Source organism: Meriones unguiculatus, chromosome 7 (genome assembly GCF_030254825.1).
Source record: "Meriones unguiculatus strain TT.TT164.6M chromosome 7, Bangor_MerUng_6.1, whole genome shotgun sequence".
NCBI lineage: Eukaryota > Metazoa > Chordata > Mammalia > Rodentia > Muridae > Meriones > Meriones unguiculatus.
Genome location: NC_083355.1, coordinates 83020374 through 83045866, shown reverse-complemented (window position 1 = coordinate 83045866; position 25493 = coordinate 83020374). Strand labels below are relative to the sequence as shown.

At 45.4% G+C, this 25493-nt stretch overlaps 1 protein-coding gene across 3 annotated transcripts in view; it reads right to left on the bottom strand.

The window, feature by feature from the left end:
- The window catches only part of Syne2 (spectrin repeat containing nuclear envelope protein 2), a 302588-nt gene that overhangs the window by 105872 nt on the left and 171223 nt on the right, over nucleotides 1–25493 (bottom strand). For all 3 annotated transcript variants that reach the window (XM_060387664.1, XM_060387667.1, XM_060387666.1), the window contains exons 56-65: nucleotides 23698–23880; nucleotides 22934–23071; nucleotides 19006–19191; nucleotides 17111–17233; nucleotides 16083–16265; nucleotides 12725–12844; nucleotides 8727–8921; nucleotides 8083–8157; nucleotides 5400–5510; nucleotides 4533–4649 (exon numbers count right to left, since the gene is read on the bottom strand). In XM_060387664.1, the coding sequence (XP_060243647.1) occupies nucleotides 4533–4649; nucleotides 5400–5510; nucleotides 8083–8157; nucleotides 8727–8921; nucleotides 12725–12844; nucleotides 16083–16265; nucleotides 17111–17233; nucleotides 19006–19191; nucleotides 22934–23071; nucleotides 23698–23880 (1431 nt within the window). The remainder of the gene's footprint in view (nucleotides 1–4532; nucleotides 4650–5399; nucleotides 5511–8082; nucleotides 8158–8726; nucleotides 8922–12724; nucleotides 12845–16082; nucleotides 16266–17110; nucleotides 17234–19005; nucleotides 19192–22933; nucleotides 23072–23697; nucleotides 23881–25493) is intronic.

Genomic DNA, 25493 nt, shown 5'->3' with positions numbered 1-25493 from the left:
TATCCTCCTATCTCTCCTTCCTAGCCAATGTCACAAGTGTGTGCATGCACACCTGGCTCTTTCTTGATGTTGGTAGTCGGGACTGGCTCTCGGATGCCCATGCTTGCTCGGCACGAACTCTGACCCACTGAGCCATTTCTTTGACCCTCATTGAACTGTTTTAAAAATAAATGTATGGTATGATTAAGCAGTAAATATCTGATACTGTGCCCATTCTATACTCCTGCACACCCAGGGCGAGTACAGTCTTCTGGAGCACAAAGGGATCTTGAGTGGAAGAGGCTGAGAGGTTCTGACCCACAGGAAAGGGCTACAGCTTAACTTGAAAGTTAACTCTCTGGCGATCACTACCTTTCATGGTAAAATCAGCTTGAAACTTATTTATTAATATATCACTCAATTCTTAAAACATCTGCACGCCTTCCACACTCTCCTAATATCAGTAACAGCCCGAAGGGCAATGCTTATTATTAGCACACGTATAGATAGGATGCATGACTTAGTCATAGATTTCTGCTTTAAATATTCATTTTCATGAGACGTGGGCTAGAGAGGACTCAGAATTTTACTGAGAGTACTGTACTCCTAATCTGGCCAAGGCTCTTAACGTCTAAAATCAGAGACTGACACTGATACGCGACTGGTGGAATGGGCTGCCATCTCTGTGGAGCCTCCGGCTCACCCTCACTAGGGGTGGCGGTACACCAATGAGATGGAAATGGCTCCAGCAGGAGAAAGAAGGGCTTTGGAGTCACCGAAGGGCTGGTTCCTGGCATTGCCAAAGGCGACACGTAATTGCTTTTTCTCTTTCAGGAACCTACCAAGATCTGGGCAAGGTGATGTACGCCTGCAGCCCAGGACTGGGGAGGTTTAGTCAAGAGCGCTACATAGCCAAGATCAGCCTGATACACAGCAAGATGAGCTCACAAACAAACAAACAAACCCCGCAGCCAACCAACCAACCAACCAAGAAGCCAACCAACCAACCAACCAACCAACCAACCAAGAAGCCAACCAACCAACCAACCAAGAAGCCAACCAACCAACCAACCAACCAAGAAGCCAACCAACCAACCAACCAAGAAGCCAACCAACCAACCAACCAAGAAGCCAACCAACCAACCAACCAACCAACCCTGCAGCCAACCAACCAACCAACCAAGAAGCCAACCAACCAACCAACAGCTCTGCTAGGAAGAAAATGGAAGCTCCTAATCTCATTTGGAGAGACAGCCATCCAGCTATCCTTGCTTCAAGTCAGGAGGCAGAAAGAGCTGGATTTCAAAGGTAACCGACACCTAGAAGGTATGAGGCTCTGGAGACTTCTCTGTCCGTCAAATGACCTAACATACATACATACATACATACATACACACATACATATACATATTATGTAATTGTCGGGGGGGGTGTACACATGCCAGAGCAAGTGCATTGAGGTTGGATAACAACTCTGCAGAGCTGGTCCTCTCCTACTTTTATATTGGTTTGGGGACTTGAACTCACATGGCCAGGTTGTACAGCAATTGCCTTTATGTGCTAAGCCACCTTGTTGGGCCTACATCCCTTTTTTCAACCGAGTCTTCGAAAGAACACAGCAGGGGCCAGAGGGATGGCTCGGTGCTCACAAGCTTTTGCTGCTCTGGCTGAGGACCCAGTTTTAGTTCTCAGCACCTACTTGGTGGCTAACGAGCACCTGTAACTCCATTTTCAGTGGATCTGACGCTCTTATGGCCTCTGAGGGCAATGCATGCATGTGGTGCATAAACATACATGCAGGCAAAAATCCGCATGTAAAATAAATATAAATAAATCTAAAAACCAACCCATCAAACTAACAAACCAGACCAATTCTGGCTTGCAAAAATCAAACAACAGCCATAAAACAATTGGGCAGGTCAACAGCTTCCCCTGAGCGGTGCGAGTAAGGCCGGGGAGTGCATACCTCTACCATCCATCATCTGACAGCACTGTTAGAGAAGTGGAGGATGATGGGAAAGGAGCAAACAGGACTGACAACCAGTGTTCACTTTCGTGAGAACAGACAAAAGGTTGAGAGAAAAGACCTATGAACATAACCTCACATGAAAAAAGCCTTAAAAACCCAGAAAAAGCCACCACCTCCCTGGGGTCTTTTTCAGTAATTACTTAATAAGACCTTAGAGCCTGGGGTGGGGGGGACGTCAAACAGCAGGTCCAGTAATTTTAAGTGTATTTCTGTTTAGATCACAAAGGACATTCACTTTGAATTTCGGCCTGCCTTTTGCAAGTGGCTTTTCAATTCAAATCACTAGTAAGATAATTATTAAGAGGAAATGACCCACGAAAAAGAGTAAACTGGCCAAGTGGTATCGCTGCCCTCTTCAGACATAAACGGAAAATGGTCTTTATGTGGTTCCGATTCAGTTAAAAAAAATCAAATCCAGCTTAGGGTTTGGAGTGTAGCTCTCTCCTTCTCAAAACCCACCCATGCTTGTTAAAGGAAAATCCAAAATCTGTCTCATATCAGAAGAGCCATCTGGTATAGAACAGAAGAGAACAAAAAATAAGGGACTCCTCTATTGCCACTAATCTCATAATGTTTTGGTTTTCATTTGATTCTTCAAAACTTTTTGTTTTCGAAGATTTATTTATTTATTATGTGTACAGTGTTCTGCCTGCATTTGTCCCTGCATGCCAGAAGAGGGCACCAGACCTCACTGTAGATGGTTATGAACTACATGTGGATGCTGGGAATTGAACTCAGGACCTCTGGAACAGCAACTGGTACTCTTAACCGCTGAGCCATCTCTCCAGGCCCCTCTTTAAAACTTCTCTTAAGGTGTAAATATTATCTCAAAACCTATAAGGTTATTACATATATATATATATATATATATATATATATATATAAACTTTTGTACTAACTAATTCTAGAAATAAGCTTCATCTAGCTTCCTGTACGTGTTTTCTGGTTTGAGTCTGAAGCAGGTAACTAGGAACAAAGTTTGTGTACCTCAGATGTACTTAATAGATTGTGGTCTTTAAAACTTTCAGACATCTGCTTAAACTGGCATTTAAAATGTTTAAGTTTCCTACAATAAACCATGACCATTCCTAACTGTAACCTTTGAGGTCTCCAAGAAGATGATGAATCCAACTGGATTATGGTAAAGTTAACCACTGGGGAAAACTGCCCCATGTCTTTTCTGCCACCAGGTTCTGCACAAACAGTGGACACCTTTAGGTTGACTGCTGTGTTCTACCTAGCCAGGTTAGCCACGAAGCAGACAAACACCCCCCAAAGATCAGCTTCGGAATAAAAACTGCTTGGGACAGTCAAACTGCTGAGTTCATATGAAACTGCTATGATCATTTAACAGAACTTTAAACTCAAAAATACTTAATCGTAGGACCACCAAATACAACCGAGCTGGACATTGTGGGAAGCTTGGCAGAAATTGCTTCATTGTTGTAAGTAATTTCACCGTGTTAAGAGTTAAAATCTTTCCTTTTTACTTAGACAAAATGGGGGAAATGCTGCTGGATCCCACTGTGAACCCCAAGATTGTGCTGTTTACTGGAAAAACCTGTTTCTAGTTGTGGTGTGGCTCAGTCCTAGCACACACCTTTAGTACAAGAGCTTTCTGCTTGAGTATTGGAAATAGGATAAATAAAGTTAACCATAGGTCAAGAAGCGGAGCAAGCAACCAGTTGACAGGAAGTGAACAGGGGAAAACAGCAGAGAGTGAGAGGAAGTTGGGAGGATGGACAGGAAGGCGCACAGGAAGTAGAAGGGAGGGACATTCAGTTAGAGAGGAGTTCTGAGATGGTATGGGGAAGGAAAGCTTGCTTTTCCTTTGGGGATGTTGGCTGAGGAGGAAGGTCAGTTGGGTACTTTCTCTGTCTCCCTTAGCTAGTAGGCTTTCTCCTCAGCATCCAGCTCCCGAGCCTTTGTAAAATGGAACATTTGAGATTTTGTTAATAACAACAGGGTTCTGCAGTAGCTCTTCCTGAGAAGTGCAGTGGGTTTCAAATTAGGAAGTTGGAACGAACTTTCTGGGGCAACTCCTTTCTCTCTTATTTAGTTCCTGCAATTTACCCTCTGAATCTGATCCTCCTTTGTAAATACAAGGTAGGCATTAACTTGCCTCTTATAATCTCATGATTAAGCAGCAAAGAATATAACAGTGCTTTTTCTGAGCAGGCCCTTGATCAATATTGTGCTATTCTCCATTTTCACACACACACACACACACACACACACACACACACACACACACACGTGTTATACCCACAGATTAAACACTTAGCTATTAACACAATTATTTTGGGCTGACAATCGACGAGCGAGAGGGAAGTGCAAAGAACAGATGATAAAACTTGCCCACAGGGACAGCTGACAGCATGCTGGCCTTCACAGGGACTCCAGGCTCAACACACAAAACACTGCAGAAGTCAGACAGCCGAGGGCAACTGTGGGTTGGGGCACAGGTTGCTCCCCTGGGAATCTGCGCAGCCAGCCGGTTCGTCATTGACAGACAGGGACTTACCTTTTGTGTTTGGCTGAGCCTGGGGGAAGGTTCTGGGCCTTGCTCGGTGCTTCCAGAGTCTGGTACAGTAATGTGTGCCATGGAACTGTCACAGGTGCTAATTCTCCCGTCTGCCTCCTGTGGAGAAAAGAATCGGCCCCTGCCAGGCTCCCTGCCCCCCGTCAGAAGGCTCCTCTTCCTCACCTGCTACAGACTGCCTGCTTGCTCAGAAGCCAGGGCATCATTTAGTGCATGGTAGATGCCTCTTTGAAAGTCTTTTTGCTCTGGTGTTTCTTCACAAAATCTTTTAACCTTATTATTTGTATGTGTGTGTACCTGTGTGAATTTGCTAACTATACATGTGCAAGACCCCCTGTTTCAAATAAATAAATAAGTAGATAAATAAATAAATAAATAAATAAAGGGTGAAGCAATGAAAGGCAAGTTCATGAATAGCCATACAGTATTCACTTAAAGTTACTGAGAGATTTTTTTAAAGATACTGAGAGTTTTTAAAAAGTGTTCTCAATATAATTTATAATTTATCAATGTGATTTATTTCATGATAAAATGTGAGGTAATACATATGTGCACGAACTTGATTTAACCATTTTACAATGTACCTGGTATTTCAAAGCATCGTGATGTATGTCCTAAGTATATACAATTTTGGAAAAAACCCAAAACCTAGCAGAATCATCTCTGGATCTAATCATTCTTTCTAACAAATCCTCTGATCTGCCATCTCTTATTTTTAGTCTCCGTATGAGCCTCTCTGAAGGCCTGGGGATGCGGAGGGCAAGGTGAGCAGAAAGGAGCATGGGGAGAAAACCCAGGCAACGAGGAGCTCAGACAACCCCTCCCTTGACGGGTGCCTTCCCCAGGTACCTGTACGAGAGTGGCAGACGATGAGGATGCACCATCCTCCTCCAGGTCCTTTCTGAGCTTCCACAGAGGAGGCCAGGGAGCAGAGGGTGGCTGTGCTCTGCTGTGTCCATCCTAAGATGGCGGTCAATCAGTCAGAAAAGAGAAATGTTTTCATAAGCGGAGCCCTACTCGCTCCTTCAAACAAGCCTCAACCACCCGGGGAAACTTGCCACAGGTCTTTTTCTCCCTCTACCCCATATCCCACATATTTCTTGCCCTAAATCCCGTCTCCAAATGCGGATGCTTTTCCTGAGGGGAGAAAAAAAAAACCAACCACAATTTTCTTTACTAAAGAAAAATAAGCTCATGTCCTACAAAGGGGACTTATAAAAGTCATTCTGGAATTTAAAAGTTTGGGTAAATGTAATCTTAAATGATATTTCAAAAGTAAGTGTGTGAAGTATAAGAAAAATAAATGGCTCAAGCCCACTAACTGTAAGAATGTAAGGTGAACTGCAAGGAGGGGACAAGGCTTTGGCTCAGCAATTGAGTTCTTGTCTAGCACAAGAGGTCAGGGGCTAAATCCACAGTACTTCGAAATGATTAAATAAATGAATACAGATGAATGAAAAAAATCGAATGAGACATCGTGTCTATTACAATGGCCTTTAATCAAAACGCTGGAGAATGTTCAGTGTTTGGAAACAGAAAAGGTCTGGAGCGAATGTGGAGAGGACAGACTCAGAGATACTGTTGGGGGATTATAAAGGGGAGACAGCAAGGAGGCATCTAAAAAAAAAGGATTAAAACACAACAACCCCATGCTTCAGCAACCCCATCACAGGCCATGTGCCCAAAGGAGAAGAGATTGGCATGTAGACGAGATGTCCACACTGTCATGCTCACTGTGGCATTATTCACAACAGCAAGTCATGGCATCAACCTAAGTCAGTCAAGAGATGAACGGAAAAAGGAAACATGTCCAGGCCAACTGTAGTGGGGCCTACCCTTAATGCCATCCCTTTGGAGGCGAAGACAAGCAGCTCTCTGGACATTGGAGGCCAGCCTGGTCTACAGAGCGAGTTCCAGGACACAGCCAGAGCTATATTGTGAGACCCTGTCTGAACAACAAACCAAACCGAAATGTAGTGGATGTACCCAGTGGAACACCATGTCATCTGTGGTGACACAGACTAATGGGAGAGCCGTATCTTAAGGGAAATAACTCAGCCAGGCGCAGAACCACAATCATGGCACGGCACTCGAATGTCAAGTGTAGGGAAGCTGAACTTGTCAAGACACAGCTCAGCACAGTGGCTCAGTCGATAGAAGGGGATTAGAGGGACACTGATCAAGGATGCAGACTTGCCGTTAGCCAGGACGGTTATGTCCAAAAGATGTATGATGTCATGTGCCCTTGGAGACGGCTTAGACAGATGTCAAATGTTCTTATCACACAAAAATGGGAGTTCTCAAAAAAATACACACGTACATTAGAATGATTTAGGTACTTTACTGGGTGTATGGTAGAATACCACGGTGTAGTTTAGAAATATGTGTCATTTTTACTTGTCAGAAACACCCCTGCAACTAGATGAACACATATTTTTTGTTGTTGTTGTCAAAGACAAACAAATCCTCTAAGTGCATCATCTCAGAAGCATGTAAATGTCTGGAAGGGAAACGCGTGTGTATCTTCTTTGCCTGAGCCCTGGGTCCTTCTCCAGGCTCACAATTCTCTCTGCCATAAAAGGATGCGAGCAGACTGTGAACTCAAGTTGTCTGGTGGTCAGAGTACTGTCGCCTGCACCCTCCAGTTACACCGTGCTCTAGCGACACACAAGGAGTCAAGAGGTCTACCTGACGATGGCGCTACAAAACAATGTATAAAATGAGCAAAAAGTCATCCTGTGGTTGTACCTGAGTTATATACACTCTGAGTTATATACAAGCTGCTGCTGGCTTCTGCTGAGGGTAAGCTGCGTGGTGCCTTTAGTGTTCAGCATGAGATGGACGTTGGTACCCATAAGGTCAAGTCTCTTTCAGTCACTTACAATGAGGCAGTAAGAATCTGCTTTACTAGCTGTAAACACAACTCAGGTCCTTGTCCATACTACTCCAAAACTAAAGCAAGTCTCAAATATGCAAAAACACTACCTGCCCAAAAAACCACACCGAATCACATGCTCTCAAAGGCCCAGGGAAGCATTGAGACATCATCACCTAATGGAGGACTCCTTCATGCCAACAAGCACTTCTGAATTACACTCACCCACCTCCTCAGTGGCAAAATGGGTTTAGATGACTTTAACAATATTAATAACCAAATAAGTACCTCAATCACAATTTTTAAAAAATCAATATTAACTTTAAAAGCCTTAGGTTTTCACTGGCATTCATTTAGAGATCTGGTCCTAGCCAATTATAACCAAAAACAAAAACAAACCTGTTTTCCTGGGAGCTGGAGAGATGGCTCAGCAGTTTAGAGTATGTATTGCTCTTGCAGGGTCTGGGTTTGATTCCCAGTACCCATTCTGGGATCTGTAACTCCATTTCATGAAGATCAGAAGCCCCTCACCTCTGAAGGCACTTATACTCATGTCATATGTACACACTTTCCCCATCCCTACACACAGATAATTTTAAAACAATAAAATAAACTTTTTTTTTTTTTTAATAGAAAAAGAAAGTTGTTTTTTCTTACCTCACTCTTCACAGAGCTTTCCTCTGCCTCCTCCTTGACCACTGGCAGGAAAGACATGGAGCTTGTTCTGTTCAGCTGAAGGGCAGAGCACAGGGGCACCTTGGGTCAGGCTCTGGACTGGCATCGCATCCTGGCCTGGTGGCATTCTTACGTAGCTAAATCTTTACCTATTGTCCGATACGTCCACCCACGCCGCCCAGAGTCTCTGGGCCTTGTGCCTTTCAATTCTTTCAGCCAAAAGTCTTGCCTGTGGAATTCTCCTGCTTTGCAAGATCCCCATGGCCCCACCCCCAAACAACTGGAGTGCGGTTCACTGATGTGGACCACTTCTGAGTCTGCAATGGGGTGACTGTTGTAGGGCAGATACTCCAAAGGTGGTTCCCTCTCACTTGCTCGAGGAATTCTTTTCATAAGAGTGTCTCTAGATTAAGTCAGGCCTAAGAATTCTGGGTTGGGGCCAGAACAGACACACCCTGAGGATTTGTGCTCAGTGGTAAACAACTCGAAGTGGAATATTTCCACTTTAAAAAAAAATAAAAATTCCTCGGCTGTGGACAGAGATAATGCAGGTTGTCTGAGTGGAAACATTACCCATTAACTCTGGAATGTGGAACCAGAATTAGGCGACCGCGCGCCATGCCTACCTTCCTTTCTGAAGCGCTCCTCTCCGGCACTGCGCACTCTTCTAAGGTGTCTGCGGATGGCTTCTCTCCTCCCTCTTGCTGTTCTTGCTTCAGGTGCTCGTGAAGGTTTAATACAGCAGCCTTCAAGCCCACCAACAGATCTTCTTTTTTCTGGTTTAGATTCAGAATCTGCTCTTCCAACCCTCCAATCTCTCCCTGTACAGAAAGAGTGGTAGGCATCACTTGAGGGAAGCCGGGGTGTCTTTTGGATGCTCCCAGGGGCCAGTTTCTTTCAGTACAAGAGATGCTTACAGCCCTGGTCCATCATCCATCACTAGGTTTGCAGACCCAGTAGCGACTTCCTGATACAGTACGCTCCTTACCCTGGTTGGCACGGCCAGGGCACTTGCCTAGGATTTATAATCTGTACGGTTGCTTAACCTCTCACAGACCTTGTAAAGTTAGGGATATGGGGGTTGAACAAAGCATGGGAATTTGTAACAAGGTTCATGGGTGACTTTTGTGCAGCCTGGGTGGGGAGCCAGTGCCATAGCTGCTAACCACAGGACTCACAGAACCAGAATCCCCAGGGCCAAGAACCACGGGCCAGCACTTTGATAAACACATTACCTGCCACTTTATGCACAGATTATGAATATGTGTTCCCAGGAGACTCTTAAGAAGACTGACATTTGAGAACCCCCAAGACAAAATAGTTAAGACGCCTGATTTTTTTTTATTGCCTTCGAAGATGCCTATAAAATTTGTTTACTTGGTCTACAATCCAAGCATCCTGAAAAGTGTTTATCAACTAAAATAAGGTAATTTATTTGCGGTGAAATTCACTATGGGAATGACGAGCAGGTGATTCCAAGCTCTATAATATTATTCTAGTAACTGTTATTAATATGTACGAGTAAGTTTTCCGACTTCTTTTTTTCCACTTCTGCCTATTAGGATTGAGGAACTTTAGAAGCTTAGGTTGCAGGTGACAGTTACTCTGGCTCTCTAGCACCCTCTGCCCAGGCTCCTTTTCAGAAAGCTTGCACTCATTCAAAATTTCTCCCTGGCTGGGGCGTAGCTCCAGGGGCGGAGTGCTTGCTCTCCTACCTCCTAATCCCATCTCAAGCACCCACCCACACACACACACACACACACACACACGTTTCTAACACATTCCTCAAAAATCTCTCTCCATTCAATACTCTTAAAGCCACTAAACTGTGTGTGTGTGTGCGTGTAAGCGCTTGGGTGCATGTGCGAATGTGTGCCGGAGGTCGACCTCAGAGCCATCCATCCATAAAAACAAACAGACAAAAATCCTATAATCCCAGCGCTCGGGAGGCAGACGTTGGTCTCTGTTTTGGTTTTCATACAGGCTCCAGGGATTGAATCGAGGATCCTATATGGTCACCAACGGATCTATCTCCTTTGGCCTCAGGTCATTGGATTTTCACACCCAAACGTAACATATACACACAAGGGAGTTCTCAAGTTTAGAGCAAGAAGGTAGCTTCTGTCAAGTTGCAGCTAGTGTGTGACAGGGCCAACAGAGCTTCCTGATGACCCCTGGGCTCTGGCCCTCACCATGAAACTGATAGGCCCGTTCTGTCTGCAATGAAAATTCCCCAGTGGCACAGTTAACTCTGAATTGACTCTGAATTGTATTCCACTTTCTTTCTTTCTTTTTTTAAGACAGGGCTTCTCTGTGTGGCCCTGCTTGTCCTGGACTCACTCTGTAGACCAGGCTGGCCTGGAACTCACAGCGATCCGCCTGCCTCTGCCTCCCCAGTGCTGGGATTACAGGTGTGCGCCACTGCGCCTGGCTTGTGTCCCACTTTCAACAAACACTAAGCTTCACCAGGAGCTGCCCCGTCCAATAAAAGCAATACCACAGCCACCGGAATAAGCTCAGGAAAGCAGCAACCGTGTTCTGTAGGCACTGAGCCACCATCTGCATGGTGGGATTCACAGCTCTCAGGAAGCCAGCCGCTAGAGGTGTCCGGAGCTGAGGGACATTGCCCCTAAGGTTAATATCACTGCTAATATCCCATAACACTGCTAAAACGTTACTGGCTGTCTCCACTGTGTTGGCGTTTATGCTGAGGGCATGAAAGGGTTGGTGGTAAACCCACAGGCCTCTTTTATGAATCAAGGCAGGTGGCACCAATTATGGTAGGAAAGCATGCCAATCCCATTTCCGAATGTCCTTGATGAAGACGTCCACGCTGGGCGTCTGCAGTGGAGTGGTCGCCCGGCAAGCTTTGTATTCAGTCCCCACGCTGCACACCTGAAAGCACATCTCTAAGATTCTAGCAGCAAAATGGGAGGACTGTGTGAAACACTTTGGCCGTGTCTCCCAGGTACGACGACCGGAAAGCACTTCCAGGCCTGTGTACGTCTGAGATGAACCATCACTCCTTTTTCTTACAGAACATTACTGTTAGCGAGAGAAAATAGCGGACGGCCTCTCCCTACACGTCTAAACGTGATTCTTCAAGATTGCTCTCGTTAAGCAGGGGCTACGTACTGACTATGGGAACACACAGAGTTTGGAAGTGGTGCAGGACTCAACCAGTATTCATTAAGGGACCCAGAGGGACGTGGTAACATCGTCTATGGACGCAGCATAGTGCCAAAGCATGCAGGGACCAAAAGAAAGAGTCTGGAGAACCCAGTGATGAGGCTGTCTATCCCATCCAAGTTAGCCCTAACTTGCCATCCGCTGAGTTTTAGTGTAGCGTTTAAACAAACAAACAAACAAAAAACCCCACGAAACTATGTGGCACGTGCCTGTGCCTTTAATTTCAGCACTCAGGGAAGCAGACACAGAGGCAAGTAGAGCTTTGTAAGTTACAGGCCAGCGTGGTCTTGTCTGCCACCATCCCCTCCAAAAGGCTAATCAGCGATTAAGTATTAAGAGTCATTTACAAGTGGGCAGTTATGATGACAATCTTGGATTGATCCAGACAGTTTTAGGCTGTGGCTGGTAGCCTCACTATCTCCACCTCATGAATATCACAATTACATCAAATCATCTGGTAGAGCTAAGGAAGAAGTCTACCTTTTCTTGAGTCAGTTCTATTTGCCCCTTCTTTCCTGACACACTCACTGCCAGCCAAGTGCTCTCCCTGACTCCTTGGTCCACCAGGGCCCATAAAGGCCATCAAGAGAGCAACTGTGTGTGTGTGTGCGTGCGCGTGTGTGTGCACACTTGCACATCCCTGTCTTGTGTTTCCTATGTATGATTTCCTTTATTTGTTCTTACACAGGAAAAGCTCTTTGAAGTCTTGAGTCCTTAGGCATCTGAAGAAACTTGATACCCTCCCTCTAGTGAGCCACTCACACTGGGACTGCGCCTCGATTCAGCAGGAACAGGCTGTGTCACCTGAACCTCTCATACTTCACCTTTCGTGTTAAGCAAGTTGCCCTCATTCTCCCAGCTAGTAAATGGCCGGCCTGTTGTAAGTACCACATCAACTGCCCATGGATGTCCATCAGATGGCAAGAAAAACACACAGCTCTCCTGCCTTGGCCTCTGTCACACCATTTTAATACAGACATGCTAAGATAAAGACAAAGGCCGAAAAGGTCCTACCCAGAGTGTTTTATGGCACGAAGAATACAGTCTTGTATCCCAAATCCTTCATTATAACATGGTTTAGAGTCTTATTGCCCTGAAGTCCAGTGTGCCGACTCTGCTTGACCCCCACATCAGCCCCTTGGGCACAGAGAAAATGGCAACCAAGATACCGCATGCTGAGAATGTGGGCACCCACGAAACCCACATGAAGACTCAGAAGGGATGGCCCTACCCAGTTTCTGGGTCCAGATCTCAAGTCTAGGGGTCCTAACGGCACACTAATGATGCTGCATAACCACATGAGGAAGGAAAGAAAACCGCTACAGTTGGAAAACAGAGGCCAGGCACAACACCGTCACACTACTAAAGGTTCTAGACACGAAGGGCACGGTAAGCATCTGTGTGACCATCGGAGAGATGGATGAACGTGACCTACCTGGAAGGAAGGCAGGTCATGTGGCGCACGTTCAGGCGGGAGCTCAGCTGAATCGTTATTCAAGATCTGTTTCAGACTTTCTATTTCTTCATCGCATTCCGTGGTCTGTTTCATAACAACCTATAAAATAATACCCACCCCCAAGAAAAGTCAGGGTTACCACCTGAGTGCCATGCAGGCTATTTCCATGCTCTATCCTACCCAGTTCCAACAAAAATGCAGAGATGATGTTCACTCACGGATCCCAGGAGGAGACAGATTATTATTATTTTTTTTTGTTAATAAAAAATGACATTATTTTGTATTTATTTGTCCATATGGGGGAGTGGGAGTTGTACCGGTGGAATTGAGGACAGCTTGCAGGAGTCAACTCTCCTACCATGTGTATTCCCGGGTCAAACTTAGGTCGCCAGGCATGGCAAGCGCGTGCATTTACCTACTGAGCCTTCTTGCAGCTCCTCTCAGGGTATCCCCTTCATATATATATATATATATATATATATATATATATATATATGTATTCTAAATAAATAAAATTTTCAAATATAGATATATTCTAAATATTACCTGTACTTATATTCAAAATCTAGATAACCAAGTTTGCCATGCTGGAGCCTAAGCTTCCTGTTTCACTAGACTCCAGGGCATCTCGGTAGGGCTGGAGGCACAAATCTAATTAAACACTGCTCTATATATGCTTTCTTTAACATATAAGTGCTCCATCTGCATGTATGCCTGCATGCCTGGAGAGGGCATCAGATCTCACTATAGATGGCTGTGAGCCACCATGTGGTTGCTGGGAATCGAACTCAGGACCTTTGGAAGAACAGCCAGTGCCCTTAACCACTGGGCCATCTTTCTGGCTCCACTCTTATGTATTCCTAATCTGGGGGCTTATTCAGGGAAGCCTTTTGTGGCATGCGAACATAAAGTTTCTAAGTCTCATGAAACTGTGGTATGACATGCACACCATTTAAGAAAGTTTCAGAAGTGTGTGTGTGCAGGCTCATGCGCCCCTACCACATTTCTGTGGGTTCTACAGGTCAGGCTCGGCTCACCAGGCTTGCAAGGCAAGCTCCTTTACCTACTGAGCCATTTTGCCAACCCAAAATTTAGCATGCTACTATGATGTGCAGGTGACGCCTCCCGCATACAGTGGTGACATGCCTGACCCTGAGTGCACAGAGCACATTATCTGACAATACGGTGACTCTTCCCAGCGCACACGTCCTCCTTGCTGCCCTTCAGAGTCAGGCATGCACATTTCAGGAGTACAGTCAGAAGTTTCCAGAGCAGTGTGAGTTTGAAGAATGAGGCAAGGCGAACCAGAACATGCCACAGACTGATGTTTAGGGAACGGAGCTCACATTTACTTGTCGTCTAAATGAAACAAGGTGTAATGAGAGAGAGACAAACAAACAAACAAAACAGACTTCAAAAGCATGTCTGGATATTGGTCTGCTGGTGCTTCATACAGAAGCGAGATGTCTTTAGAGATGACGTAAGGCTCTGGCCAACACATAATCCTTCTTGGTATGTGAATAAAGCATTGAACCAAGAGTTTCAGCTGCATTTGCTGCACGCATCTGTTTTCCCAGCTTGCAGCAATGAGCGATGTCCTGTTATGAGCCGGAGAAGTCACTTGTCTTACTTTCCACAGGAAGGGGACCTGTCCCACTTAAGTGGGAACCAAAGAAAATGTCCCACATTCTAATGCTTTTTATTACCAAAGGCTCACTTGCTTTGAGATAGATGAGGGACATGTGATTCCCATTCACACAGTGAGATGGAAAAATTTTGTAGCACAGTTTGATGTCTGACTTGATGCCCAGGTATCATTCATTCACACACACACACACACACACACACACACACACGCACGCATACGCATACACATGCACACACACCCTTCACTATCATCTCCTTTTCTTCTTGAAGAGGCACACTTTAAAGCACACTTTAGGGTTATTTTCCTTTCCTGGCCAGAGGCACAGTAAGAGAGAAAAGATTAAAAATGATACATCAGAACTGATACTTTTTTTTTCTTCACTTATGAAGTATTTCTTTTTAAAAAGGTACATTGAATGCTAGGTCATTTTCCCCTCTGTGGTTATGAGGAGAGAAATGACATCAGCCCATCAGTAGCCAGGCCGAAGACCAAAGGGCTGTTAAGCTTCAAATCAGGGAGTACAGGGGCCCCCAACTTTAGAGGGACAGGATGTCCACTTACATTTAAAGGCAGTTTAGAAGGAAGAAGGTACAGCACTTTCTAAAACAAGAGGCAGAGCATCTCTGTCAAGAGGACAGATCGCCCATGGAGCCCAAGAGTCTTTTAACAATTTCTGTTCTGTGGGAGAGGCTGTTGGCCTAGGAATATAAACTCTGATGACTCCGGCTTCAGACTGGTAGAGTAATAAAACCTTTGTGGGGCAGGGAACCCTCCTGAGAGTGATGGGAAAATGTTATCAGAATGAAATGACTCCTCAGGACGGAAAAACAACAGAAAACCCTAGAACGAAAATTCTTGCCTCGTTGCATAGGAACTAACCTGGACACAAGTTAACTCTATGGTTTTCCATTTAATCTTCAGACACGGGTCTCTCTGAGACAACAAGTGGCCTGGGCTACCTATGTCAGGTGTTGGAGAATACACTGAAAGAGGAAGTATCACAGTGGACAAGGAGATAGCCATGTGATGCTTACTGTACAGGTCTGCAGTCTCCGGACACTGCAAGGTCCTTGACTGGGTTTGAACTCTCTTCCTCTGTTTTATTCACATAGGTCCATCACAGCCTCACTAACACCACAGAGCATGGAAGGCTAATGCACTCAACCAGAGCAAGGGTATGAAACATGGGGGTGGGGTCAGGTGGGAGAAGCTTACTTAAAATTTGTTTAAACCGAATGTCACTTCCTGGGGGACAACTGCTTTCAATTAAACTTGAAAACTACAACGGCTGGTTTTCCTGGGGTTATCCAGGAAGAGGAAACCTCAATCAGACTGGCCTGACAGTACATCTGTAGGGCATTTTCTTGATTGATGGTTCATGTGGGTGAGTTCAACCCATAGTGAGTAGTGCCTCCCCTGGGCAGGTGGCCCTGGGTAGATTAAGAAAACTGACCGAGGAAGCCAGTAAGTAGGTCTCCTCCGGGGCTTCTGCTCAGCTCCAGCCTCCAGGTTCCCTTGACTTGAATTCCCTCGACGGACTATGACCCAGGATACGCAAGCTAAGTAAACCATTTTCTCCCCAACCCGTTTTTTATCACAGCAATAGAAAGCAAACTACACGAAGAATACAGCCAGCTTCTTACTGAACTTTCTCATGTACAAAGTTGACTCTCGCCAGGAGCCTCTCACCTTCAATAACTCATTTTGCTCCTGGGTCACATTTTCCAACAGCTTCACATCTTGTAAAAGCCGGTTTGTCCTCTGGAACACAGGCAGAGGTTTGCTTCCTGTCTGGGGCAGCCTTAGTTCCACTTGGTAAGTCAGGATCTCAGCAATAGTCTTTTTCATAGGATGGATGTTTTCAAGTATGACCTTAACGGCAGAGAGGAAGGCCAGGACGTGAATGAAAACAGAAACAAAATCAAATAAATAAACAACCCCCCCCACACAAAAGCAAGTTTACTTTGTGGAGATTTAAAAAATGTATAATTTAATATTGATCTTTAATGTGCAATTTCAATTAAAAATATATACTTTTCAATTGTGTGTATATGAATGTGCTGAGAGCCCAGCTTAGCTAATGGTCTCAGTACCAACACACAGAGATAAGAGAGAATCCAGAAACTATTGAAAGCCAGTAAACATAGTTGCTGGGGCCAGAAACCCTCCACAGATTCATGTAAGTGTTCCAGGTCTTGGGAGGGCAAATCTTTAATCTTTTAAAGATTAAGTAACCTACAAGAAAAGTACTGTCACACAAGGAATGCTGTAAACACGATTTGCCTGCTTTTAATGGAGCTGCCATTAAGAGCACTGGCTGCTCTTCCACCCGCGCTCAATTTCCAGCACCCACATAGGGGCTCAAGCCTGTCTGTAACTCCAGTCCCAGGGGAATCCTACTCGGTCTTCTGGCCTCCAAAGGGCACTTCATGCATGTATAGACGTGCATTTAGAAAACCTTCCTTCACATGAAACAAAAACAAATAAAACCTCAAGAGCACTTAAAAATGTTTTCAATATGCATTTATAGCTAGTCCCAATCTTATCTATTACTCTAATGAGTCCAACACTTTGGGTCATACCCTATGATTATATACTTTTAGGCAGACAGTAAGTATTATGTATACATACATACATACATATATATATATATATACATATACATACACACACACACACACACACATATATAACTTTCAAAAATGGCCAGCGCATACCTCCCCGTGCTTGAGATGTTCTTCAGGTGAAAAATCAAATATTTCTTTGGATAACAGGATAGCTTTGATTTTCGCAACCTTTTTCTCCATTGATTTAACTTCGGACTCGATAGCAACCACATCCTAAAAGTTTAGAAATAAGACACACTCATGTACGACATACTACACATTACTGACCGGAAATGAAAACTATATTGTTGGGGCTGAAGCCATGGCTCAGAGGTTAAGAGCACTGGCTGCTCTTCCAGAGGTCCTGAGTTCAATTCCCAGCAACCACATGGTGGCTCACAACCATCTATAATGGGATCTGGTGCCCTCTTCTGGCGTGCAGGTGTACAAGCAGACAGCACATTGTATACATAATAAATAAATAAATATTACAATAAATTTTAAAAAATAAAAAATATATTGTTATTAATTCTATTCTTGCATTTAACCAAAGGGTATTTGCCACATCCACTGCTTGAAAACTAAGTATCACACAAAGAGATGATTTCATGCCTCTTGTTTGTTTGATTGGTTTTTTGAGACAGGGTTTCTCTGCGTATCAAGCCCTGACTATCCTGACTATCCTTGCTTTGTAGAACAGGCCAGCCTCGAAATGTCAGTCTGCACCACACTAGAAAGCATTGTGAAGTCAGGATATTCATAGGGCCAACTTTCAGTTCTCATGAGAACAAAGGTTGTCACGTTTCCAAGCCAACTTCAAAAATAAACTCTTGAGTGTCTAGAAATTCTTTAAGTCCATCTCTGGGATGTGTTTAAATACATAAACGCAAGAAGGCCTGGCATTTTGGGAGTGCCCATCACTCTAAATGAAAAAATGATAAAGGCACCCTTACAAAACTAACAGGCAAGGAGCTGGAAACCTGCCATGGTCTCTCTTGCCCACCCCTAATGAGCTCCCACAGAGCAGAATGGTGCTGAGTGATGCCACAGCCCACTCGAGTTAATTTAAACACTAGAGCTCTTGTCTTATGGTTAATTTTCTCAGTGTCAACATCCAAAACTGAGCCGAGAAGCTTAAAGCAAAACGCTAGTAAAAAGAAGGTGAAATGTGTGAGGAAAACCCACACGCTGGAATGCTCTGACTATCCCACCGCGCTCAGGCTTGAGCTTAGAACGCAAGACAGGTGCGACCCAAGAAGAAGAAGATGATGCTGTCGAGAAGGGAAGTTTTAAAAACAAGGTAGGAAGGCTGACGGCTTAAAATCATAGCAGTTTGGAGATACTCAATAGTAAAAAAAAATAAAAAAATAAATTCTTTATTAGTCTGAAAGTAACAGCACTAAATTACAGTAACTATAGGAACATATCTAAACAGGACAATGAAACTACATTAAATTTTTCTGCCTACTATTTAAGGAACTCTGCCAAAGTATAGAAGGTTTCTTAAAGTCATTTCCATCAAATATCACAGAAGCATGCTACCATTTTGGGAAAGACTTCTGTGACTAAGAATCAAGCCCAGGACTTGGATCAGAGACAGAATTAAAAAACAGCACTCTTATTTATCAGGATTCTTCATGTTGGAGCGGGACATACGTCTTGCTGGAGTTGTATAAAGTAAAATATAACCCAAGAAATCACACCAATTCAAGAATGCATCTGCCGGGGCTGGAGAGATGGCTCAGGGGTTAAGAGCACTGGCTGCTCTTCCAGAGGTCCTGAGTTCAATTCCCAGCACCCACATGGTGGCTCACAACCATCTATAATGAAATCTGGCATGCAGGCAGAACACTGTATATGTAATATATAAAACAAACAAACAAACAAACAAATAAATAAGTAAGAATGCATCTGCCTAGCACGCTCTCAGAGGATTTGGGGTGATCCCCCGGCATACTGTCCCTAATGAGCTGCACATGGGAACCTGCATCTCGGCAGTCACTTACGTCTGCCACCTGCTGGACGTGTGGAAGGGCCTCTGCCACCTGCTGCTGCAAAGCGGCCACCTGGCCACTCAACGCGTGGACAGACTGGATTAAGTCATCCGTTTCGAAAATGACGGACAGATCTTCCAGATCCGTGAAAATTGAATGTAGAAGGCCGTGTTTCTGCTCCGAGTCTTCCAGAGCCATCTGGATCAACAAGAAGAAAAGGGAAACACCCATCAGACTGATGAATCAGGTTCAGGTGCATGAAATGTCATGGAACGTCTCAGAAGCTCTGAGTCCTGGCCGCTTCTGCATTTGGAGTGAAACCTGCTGGCACCCCACTGTCCACGGGGGTCACCTTCAGCATCCGCCTGCAGACTCCGTCAGATGATACACATTGGCCGCCTGAAACTTCCACACTTTCCTGGAACTACACAGCTACAACTAACACACAGAGAAGCCACCCAGGTTATCTAGTTAGCGGGTAGAGGAATAAGCAGGCTATTGCTGGGCAATGGAAAGACTGAACCAGGGATGGCTGCAGTGACGGCGTGAACCACAGGTGCATCATGCTACGTGAATGTGTAATCAGAATAAAACAAAAATTAGTTAGGAGGCTTGCCCTGTGGCTCGGGCTGGCCTTGAATTTTTGATCCTCCTACCTAGTCTTCTAAGCACAGGCTTTACAGTGGATTGCTACTGTGCCCAGCAAAATGAATTTTCTTATATGTTTAGTGGAGAGTACTGATAGTCATTTAAGTAAATTTTATAGGGGAGAGAGACAGACAAACAGACACATACAGAAAGAGAGACTAAGATGACAGAAAAGGAATGGACAGGTATGGTTGCACATGCCTATAATGTCAGGACTTCAGAGGTAGAGGCAAGAGGATTAGGAGTTCAAGGCCAATTTAAGCTACATGAGACTTTGCCTTAATAAATAACAAGTGCCAAGCACGGTGGCACACGCCTTTAATCCCAGCACTCGAAAGGCAGAGACAGGAGGATTTCTGTGAGTTCGAGGCCAGCCTGGTCTACAAAGTGAGTCCAGGAAAGCAAGGGCTCTGTTATACCAAGAAAACCAAAAACAAATAATTGAATACATGCATGCATACATACAAAACAACCCAAACCAAAGAAGGGAAAAACAAATAATGCCAGAAAATGGAACAGAGTATCTCAGTGTTTATTCTTCATACAGTACACACGTGGGAAGGGCACACGTATGCCATGGCATGTGAGTGGAGATCAGACGACAATCTGCAGGAGCTGGTTCCCTTCTTAAACCATGTGGGCCTCAGGGACCGAACTCGGGTCATCATGCTTGCACCACTGCCTGCTGAGACATATCCAAGGGCCGGGATAGCTACTTCAGCGATAAGGACAAAAAGGGATTTTCACACAGGCCCAGTTCTTCAGTGTTTACTGCCCATTCGAGGATTGACTAGGATTCACTGTGTGGGAAATAAACCCGTACAGTCCCTTTGCCTTGCTTCCTCTGCGCGGTCCAGCCATTTAGAATATTCCAAAACAGTGTGGGAAACTCACTCACACTCAGACACTTCCATCATTGGCACAAGGGAGCAGAAATATCCTTTTTCCTGAGCTTGTGGCTTACTTTAGTCAGAGAGAGAGAGAGAGAGAGAGAGAGAGAGAGAGAAAGAGAGAGAGAGCGAGCATCATTGCTCTCTAGCAATCTTAGTACTGAGGCATGGAAGCAGTAGTCTCAGAGGTCTCTAAGATTACACATCAAGTTCAAAGACAGACTGGGCCTCCTGAGACTGCCTCAAAAAAAAAAAAAAGAATGGATTGGGGTAGGGGAAAGGCTAGAGAGTAGAGAGATGGCTCTATTCTCCGTTGGTAAGGGCACTTGCTGCTCTTGTAGAGAACCCACTTCAGTTCCCAGCACCGACATGGCTGCTTACAAACCCATAACTCCTAGTCTGGGAATCCAGTGCCCCCTTCTGGCCTCTTGTTGGCACTGCACACATGGTGCATTCTGACACAGGTAGGCAAAATCAATAAATCTTTCACTGGGTGCTGGTGGTGAAGGCGTTTAGTCCTAGTACTCATGAGGCAGAGGCAGGTGGATCTCTGTGTGTTTCAGGACAGCCAGGGCTACACACAGAAACTCTGTCTGTCTTAAACAAACAAACAAACAAACAAACAACTTTCAAAAAAGGTCAATCACAAAACTGATTAAAAGTAGAAAGAGGAAATGCTATAGGAATGTAGGGAATCAAGCCAGGGTGTGTGTGTATGTCTGGAGTGGAGACAAAATAAATCAGATGCAAGGAAAAGAAACAAGTAGGTGAAAATGCTGTCTCTTGACAGAGGTTCCCATGTGACAAAAATGTGCCACCAAATCTCAGCTGTCAGATAGGCAAAGCCAGCCACTCAGGGGCATACTGCGCCATCTTAAATTTATAAGTGACTTAGACCGTCTTCCAGGTTTGGTTACTATGGAAACTTACGGAGCAATTCCTCAGTGACTCTTTCTCAAGACCTAACAGTGAGGGAAAGAAAACCCACCTTCATAATCAACCCAGTCAGTACCAGGTACTGGACAACCCCTGGTACTTCCTTCGGCTCTGCCTTCTCCAACAGGCCCAGATCACCTGAGGGACGCTTGGAAGGACAGTCTTCCAAAGCACAGCCTGTTAAGCCCAACTTGCATTTCTAATGCCAGGTAACTATCTATTGTAAACTTAGTTGCTTAAAACCAAAGACATGTATGTCGCTATGCTCCAGGGCACAGGCCTGGCGGGAGGCCGGCCTCTGCTAACAGAGCCACAGAGCTGCAGCAAGAGGCCATCTGGGGCACAGGGGCTGAGAAGGCCTCACTCCCTCCTGGGGAAAGCTGTCAGTGGTTGCTGAGGGCGGAGGTGTCAATTGCCTCATTGGTGTAACCTCCAGTGAGCTGCCCGTGCTCCCATTAATACCCCTTATGCTCATGCTGAGCATTTTTGTTTGTTTTGTGATATGAAAACATCAATGTAGAAGAAGGCTTATTGGACAGTGAAGGGGTCCAACGCCTTGATAGTAGCGCAGAGGGCAGAATGGTTGCCTTGCCTGTGTGATGCCCTGGATTTGATCTCAGCACTACATAAACAAGGCCCTGTGGCACAAGCTGGTAATGGACTAACAGGGAAAGCAGAGCAGCCAAAGGATCAAAGTTCAAGGTTGGCCTCACACATGGCAAGTTCTAGGTCAAGAGACATTTTTTTTTTTTTTTCTAGACAGGAGACGTTTTACAGGTTTTCTTCCAGACTCGATTAAGCTGTTGACAGTCAGTTGTCGGACACAGGGTAGATGCTAGAGATGGAGGTTCCTCTCAACTTCTAGAAACCACTCTGGAGACCTGCTTCCACAGTGCCCTCAAATATGGTTGCTATTTTCTTCAAGGCAGCAGGAGAATCTCTCTGTAGTCTGCTGCTCGGAATGAAGTCAAGCACTTGTGGCTGACAGTGTATTCATAAGAATGACCACCACATTGCCTTGGCCCTGTGACATGCCCTAATGGGCAAGGTGGCCATCTCCTCTCATTCCTATTCCTAAAAGAACATCAGGGAGAAGGGATCACACAGATCCTGTACCCAGCGAATGAGAAAAGTGGTCATCACTTTAGAACTCCGTGAGCGGCCACCATCAACACCACGTACATAGTATGATGGTCTTATGTCATGGATGGGGGAAACTGAGGCCCTCAGAATATACAATTGTAATGCTCAAAGAGGCATGCCACAGGACGAGAGGATCCAGAACCCATTTCCGAACTCTCTGCCTAAGGCCTGCCACCACCCCAAGCTTCCCTCTGTGCCTTGGCATGGGCTGGCGATAAGGATGCGCTTCACATGAAGAGTGGAAAGCCCAGGTGCCGCTAATCGGGTAGGCCCCTCTTCGCTCTGGAGGTTCTCCGACTTGGAGAGAAGACTATGGGTCCTACCTGAAGGGTGCTGGCCCGGTGGCTCAGGGTCCTTGAGGAGTCATAGCAGATGGGACTGGCCAGCAAACGACTGGTTTTTTCTATCCACGCCCCTGTGCTCTTCAGAAGATCACTATATTCTTCCATCTTGATGGTGGCCTATGGGGGATGGGAATAAGCCTGTTGGAAGTAGTTACTAGGCTGGGCTGGCCCCTGAGTGAGGAGCCAACGACCGCTGGTCAGTGGCACGCCAGGCCTTTGGGGGTCTTTCTCATGGCTGAGGACACAAGCCCAGCTGCTCCCACTTGTCCTCCACCGGTAGCAAGGGTGAGGAGTTTCCTGCCTCCACAAAGGTTCCCAGTCAGTGCTGCAACTAGCCTAGTCCCAGCTCGTCCTCATTCTGAACACGGGGCTTGTACTTTCTCCTCCAGATCAGGCCCTGGTCCTATCATATCCCGTTTCAGGATTCTGTCCTAGCTGGATCACACTTGGAGCTCACCAGACACAGTCACTCTTTAGCGGGAGAAAGGGATCTTGTTCCCAATGGCACCTTTCTCACTGCAGGCTCCCTCCCCGGGCCCTGGAGACAGTCCGCTCTACATGCCCACTCATTTACATAGGGAAACTCATCTGCCTGGACTCCTGCTGAGGTCTCACTATGGCATCTAGGGAAGCCGGCCACAGGACACCACTGGCTGCCTCTGAATGTCACCCTTTGTCTGTCTTTGTTTAAGCCCTTCTTGGAAACCGCTGCGCTCTGCGGCCATCAGGCCCCATGGCTGCACCTTGTTGAGCTGCGAGGTTCTGGATTCCGCTCTCTGGGATACTTGCTGGTGTCGCTGGAAAGGAGCCATCAAGTCATCCATCCATTCTTGAGCCTGGGCTGGGTCCTGATCGGCGAAGTCCTGCGCTTCAGAGTCCAGCTCATTCAGCTTGGAATGCCAGTGGTCCAGCCCGTCCCATATTTTCTAGGGACGGAAACGCCGAGTTAGTTTGAAAGGAGATGCCACGGGGGTAACGGCTAGCCTGTACGCGGCAACTGGCAACACGGCAGTGCCAAGACAGCACTCACACATGTGAATGAGGCACGCCTCTTCATTCGCACCCAGCAACCACTCCTTGTCTAAATTGAGAATCGCTCTCTAATTTGAACCACAGCCGCCTCACTTCAACTGAGCTACCGCAAGACAGGGAGACCCGGATGGTACCCAAGGATGATTCATAGCAGACAAGGTCCACAGAGCCCTAAACGTGCAAAGCCAGGAGGTCCACAGCGGGTCCTAAAAGGGCTATTTGAGCAGGCTGGGATGATGGATTCTCTTAGTCTCAGACTGAAGCAAGATGATTGCCTAAGATCAGGAATTTGATCAGGGATGACAGGAAGAATTCCATCTCCCAAAGCAAATAAAATAAAAATAGGACTATTTAGACTTATCTGTGTGTGTATACATGTTCAGGCACACATATGTACTAGGTCTAGAAGGCAACTTCAAGTGCAAAAATAAAATTAACAACAATGTCTACTGCCTAGGAATTGGCATAGTTTTTGAAAGTTTTTTTGAAAGTTTTTTTGAAAGTTCTCAACAGGCATTGGCTTTCAACAACTACTTTTGACTCAAGAAATGAATAGGTTGTATTCAAGTCTGAACATACACGTGCAGAGGGAGATTTCAAAGGTAAAAATTTCAAGTCTTACCTAATATTTGTATAACAAAAAGCTTGGGAAAACAAAACCTGATTTGCTAAGCCTGGGTTCCTCTGCTTAGGAACCAAGACTGGACAAGGCAGCGGTGGCTCACATGTTTAATGCCAACATCAGGGAGGCAGAGGCAGGTGGATCTCTGAGTTCGAGGCCAGCCTGGTCTATAGAGTGAGTTCCGGGACAGCCAAGGCCACACAGAGAAAAGAACCAAGACTGTCTAATAATGACCTAAGGACCTATAACCTTCTCATTTTTTTAAGACAAGGTTTCTCTGTGTAGATCTGGCTGTCCTGGACTCACTTTGTAGATGAGTCTAGCCTTGAACTTACAGAGATCTGCCTGCCTCTGCCTCCTTATTGCTGGGATTAAAGGCATGCACCAAGCCACTATAGTTTTACTGGCTTTTTGAAGCCCCTTATCACATTAGAGGGCTTCCTAAAATGTAGATGGCAACATGAATTCACAGACGGCTGTTAACGTGGAGTGTGGATATAGAGTAACGCTTATCTATGGTTTTCCTAAGCAATTTCACAAGAGAAGTAAGTTTGGAGTTTTTGTGTTTGTGTTTAACCTTGGCAATCTGAAGAAAAACTTACTATTTCTCAGACCCAACTGACTCACTTTTTACGTCAGTCTTCCCACGGTAAGATTCTTACTGCCCCTTTATTTGTGGAAATGCTATTTCCCAGTCAGCGGCTGTCAGAAGCCAGGACAGGTGTCGGCATAGCAAAGCCTGAGAGTAATGCTTCCATGCATCCGACCTTTTCTGACTGCGTGTTGCCTTCTTCTCATCACTGATTCCCCAGTGATGTTTTTCCATCCATCCATCCATCCATCCATCCATCCATCCATCCATCCCTCCATCCGTCTGTCCATCTG